This window comes from Monopterus albus, unplaced genomic scaffold (genome assembly GCF_001952655.1).
Source record: "Monopterus albus unplaced genomic scaffold, M_albus_1.0 scaffold7.1, whole genome shotgun sequence".
Lineage (NCBI taxonomy): Eukaryota > Metazoa > Chordata > Actinopteri > Synbranchiformes > Synbranchidae > Monopterus > Monopterus albus.
In genome coordinates this window covers 537,831-542,051 of record NW_018127887.1, presented here as the reverse complement: position 1 = coordinate 542,051, position 4,221 = coordinate 537,831, and the positions used below count along the sequence as shown (strand labels likewise).

Genomic DNA, 4,221 nt, shown 5'->3' with positions numbered 1-4,221 from the left:
ATATGATGTTTGTACAATACTAGTTATGCAATCATAACAGGTTACATAACTATTGATCATGATCTTGTTATGATCTTTTTCTGAATTAGATCAATATTTTATTGACCTAAAATGATTGTAAAACGCCACTGATGAAATTCCACACAATAATTATAATGATAATTCATTTTGCTGTCAGCAATTTAAGTCTAAAGCTGTTTGGGAAAACTCTAAAAGCCGTTCTGTGGAAGACTTGTCTCAATTCTTAGTTTTAAGCTGCTTTTAAGTTGCACCGAACAATCTTTTAACAATAAATAATAACTGTGCTGTGAAAGGGGTTGTATGAGTCCACAACTGCATGCTCCACTCAGCACTACAGAGAAATGTACAGTATCAACTTCTACCTTATTGTTATTTTATGGCTATTAACTTACTCTTTTGCTTTAGTTACTCTGATCAACCCCACTTACAGTACAGTAGTATTAGGCAATTGTTGAAAGAAAATAAACAAAGTAGTGGGCCTATGCCTTGTTATTTCTTACAGCTGTAAAAGCAGCATTTGTGGAATCAATTTGATCTTTGAAAGAGGTCCGCAAAAGAAAAGGTAACTCAGAATACAGCAAACTGTACTGTAACAGAATTACACAATACAAATGATACACATGGGGAACATATATACTGGCTGGCCAAACTATTAACACACACAGGGAATGGACAAAGACACTAATTAAATAATCTACCAATAAACATTAAACAGACAGTTGTCTAACAACTTTTTTTTTTCTTAAAAGAAATAACATAACATGACAAATAAAGTTTTAACATGAACTATAAACAAACAATATATTTACCCCAAGCCAGTATACTATACATTAAATGACTATATGTCCTTTAAATTTTTTTTGTTTAGCTTGCAAATCTGCCTATGTTAATACAAATGTAGAAAAAGTCAGTTACAGTGTATTAAGAATCACACTTATTTATTCCTGGTGCTTCTGTCATGATTACTTTGTCACATCAAGAAAACCAAAAATCTTTACTCCTGTCTGCTCTTGCTTTCCATATGATGTCACATGAGCCAGAAACCTCGCACTGTGCTCCTTAACCCTCAGTTATCTCAAAGAAGGTGAGGCAGATTTACTTGCTCCATGAAAATACAGAAACATGATGACCCAGACGTCTAGAGTGTAAGTTGTTTTTGCACAAGGTAGTATTAACTCATCAGCTCTAACTCATCATTTTAATAGTTAAACACCATAGTTTTCATCCAAAATGTAACATGATCACTATATTTCAGAGCTGACTGGGCTGAGGTTGTGTCGTTCGAGGGATGAAGCGCATGGCCAGGCCGTGCGCATCCTCCACAGGCTGCTGCGACAGATTGTTGGTCTGCCTGATGCTGCTGAGGGTGCAGCCCTGATGAGGACACACTGTGTAACGAGACAGCAGCGTGACCAAGATGGCCTTCATCATCACCATAGCAATGTGTTTGCCCACGCAGGAACGAGGCCCGCAGCCAAAGGGCTGGAAGAAAGGACTGGGCACCTGTCAAGCACAGGAGGTAAAGACCAAGCTGTTTTTTTTTTTTTGGATTTTCAGAGTCGTGCATTGTTACATAATATTCAGCTGACTTACTGTTTTGGCAAAGTTTGTCAAGCTGAACTCTTTTGGTTTTGGGAAGAATTCACCCTTATGCATGAGACCAGTGTTGAGAATGATGTTGGTTCCTTTTCTAATTTTAGTTCCTTCGATGTTGTCATCTTCCAGAGCTTTTCGCATTGTGAAATCAACCACAGGATGAAACCTCATGGACTCTTTGATGAAACACTCCAGCACTTTCAAATTTTGATGATCAAAGTTTTCAGCTGCTCTTTCACCAGGAAATGAAAGTACAGCATTCATTGATTGTTGGAATGGTTTAATGTTTAGCCTTCAAAGACTGAAACTGAAATTAATACAGCACAGTCGCACTTACTCAAGACAGTGGTCATCTCCTCCACTATCCTCAACTCTACATCAGGATTTTGTTTCAGCAGCATCAGCATGAAGAAGAGGCTGATGGAAAGCGTGTCAGGTGCTGCAATTATCATCTCCAGCACACACTGCCTGACGTTATCTGCTGAAAGCTCTCCGTGGTTCTGTTAACCAGAAAAATTAAGTTAATCAGCACAGCAAACACACAACATTACTGTGGATTCATCAATAGAGACTGACCTGGGCAAAGATTAGCTCAGTTGCAAAGTCAAGATCATCATCCAGCTTATCAGTTTCATTAATCATTTGTCTTTTAATTTCAAGAAGGCTCTCCATTGCATCTTGCAGCTCTTTGCTTTTGGCACAAAAATTAAAACAAACATTAGGTTAAAGAAATCACAAGACAAATGTTACTGAATGAAATATTATCATGTGAGGATCTTACCCTGCTCTCTTGTGCCTGTTGTACAGCCATCCAATCTTGAAGAATATATCTGGCTTTATTAGAACTGTCTGCCAGGTCTCAAAGTAGTTTTGGATTTTCACCATCAAGTCCTTCGCTGAGTGATTACAAACAAAGTCAGGAGTTGCAGGCTTCAGTAAAAAAAAGAAAAAAAAAAACCTAAATATGTGCAGACAGTGAAGATGCAGCTGACCATTGAGTGGCACCTTGAGGAAAAGCCTGTTGGAGATGTCCACCACTATGGCCCTCAGCAGACTGAGAGCGTCAACGTGTCCAGAGGGAGCAGTCATCTCCTGCAGGTTGTCCAGGTGTTTGGCTGTGGAGCTCACACAGATCGCCACTGTCCTCTGGAGGCCGGGGCCTGTCAGAGCTGGAAATTGACCACATAACAGTGCAGCAATACAAACACCAGGAATCACTGTTCCAGTCATCATCAGGGATTTTGTGTATTGGCTTGTTAGATATGGGAAATGTGTAGAGAGAGTGATGAAATACTGCAATGCTCTGACACTGTACTCTATCTTTAAGATAATTACTCACCTTTAGAGAAATATGTCCTTGATTTTTTCCAGAGTGCGACATCACTGTTGAAAATTATACCCCTTCCTTCCATCCCAATACACTCCAACCCTGTTTTGCTCCCAAATCTGGCTGTGTACTGGGCACTCCTCAACACATGGTACACGGCAGAGGCGCTACAAATGAATCCAGGTTTTCATCTTATTACAAAGTAAATTCAGCGTTTAAAGACTTTTTTTCCTCAAAAGACTTGCCTGCTCAAAATGAGGGTCTCCTCTCCGTTAATCCAGACCCGAACAATGCTGCCATATTTATTGTTGTAGTAGTTGCTTGCTGTTCCAATCCCAGTCCACAAGAATCTGGTGTAGGAGAGAATAGGACCAAGTCCTGCCAGAAAACGAGGACCTGGCAGAAAGAAACAGGTGATGCACTAAGACATAAAGATCTTTGTTTATTTTCCTGTTCTAGGCAAGTGTCCAGTCTGCTGAAGAGACTTTGAAAAAGAGTGTCTTTGGGGACACTGGGCAAATCCTGTGCCCCTTTTCTTCAGGTAGGGGGCAGCAAAATGAAATTTTACAGTATACTGTTTATTTAAGTGTACTGTATTTATGGTACGTTTCAAAGTACAACGCATCTAGAAAGAACCGGTTTAATATATACGCTTCCCATCTTAATTCAATCAGTTTTACACCTACAGTCACTTGTACATAGGTGTCAATCTGTATAAGTTATGTGATGGAGCAGAAGCTGTCTCTTACCTGGTATGTCTGAGCAGTTTGTTTGGCTCCAGGTGGTGAAGAGCAGCAGCAGCAGCAGCAGAAGAAGAAGAAGAAGCAGAGGGGACATTGTATCAACCACCATGGGGCCGATGGTGAGTGTCTCTAACGGCAGCATCCTTTTCATAAATCCCGCCAGGCACAGTCACTGAGCAGACTCACTGTGTCTGCTGCCTTCCTGCAGAGCTTTTGTCTCCTTAAACCAGCAGTCAGACCAAGCTCATCTATTTATTAAAGCAATATAGAAGAACATTAATCTGTGGACAGCCTCCCCTTTTTATCCCCTGTAATGCTCTTGTCCTTCAAAACTGGGAGATTACACAGCACGGGCGGACATTAAAGCTAAAATACACCCACATAAAGCTTTATAGTGAACAATTTGTTCTAATGGGAGACGTGTGAGGGTTATTAGATTTCACATGAAAGGTCAGCATATCCATTTTTTTAAATTTAGTACAGTTTCATCCTACTGACATGTTTCCTGCTGTTAGGTAATTTCTTACTCAGGTA

At 40.0% G+C, this 4,221-nt stretch overlaps 1 protein-coding gene across 1 annotated transcript in view; it reads right to left on the bottom strand.

Annotated features, from left to right (window-relative positions):
- Nucleotides 1–8: 8 nt before the first annotated feature.
- Nucleotides 9–4,221, bottom strand: part of cyp19a1b (cytochrome P450, family 19, subfamily A, polypeptide 1b) — a 6,197-nt gene continuing 1,984 nt past the window's right edge. The window contains exons 2-10 of the mRNA XM_020624192.1: nucleotides 3,694–3,935; nucleotides 3,190–3,340; nucleotides 2,957–3,111; nucleotides 2,610–2,786; nucleotides 2,399–2,513; nucleotides 2,194–2,308; nucleotides 1,955–2,117; nucleotides 1,615–1,844; nucleotides 9–1,524 (exon numbers count right to left, since the gene is read on the bottom strand). Coding sequence (XP_020479848.1) covers nucleotides 1,273–1,524; nucleotides 1,615–1,844; nucleotides 1,955–2,117; nucleotides 2,194–2,308; nucleotides 2,399–2,513; nucleotides 2,610–2,786; nucleotides 2,957–3,111; nucleotides 3,190–3,340; nucleotides 3,694–3,838 — 1,503 coding nt within the window. The 5' untranslated portion in view covers nucleotides 3,839–3,935 and the 3' untranslated portion in view covers nucleotides 9–1,272. The remainder of the gene's footprint in view (nucleotides 1,525–1,614; nucleotides 1,845–1,954; nucleotides 2,118–2,193; nucleotides 2,309–2,398; nucleotides 2,514–2,609; nucleotides 2,787–2,956; nucleotides 3,112–3,189; nucleotides 3,341–3,693; nucleotides 3,936–4,221) is intronic.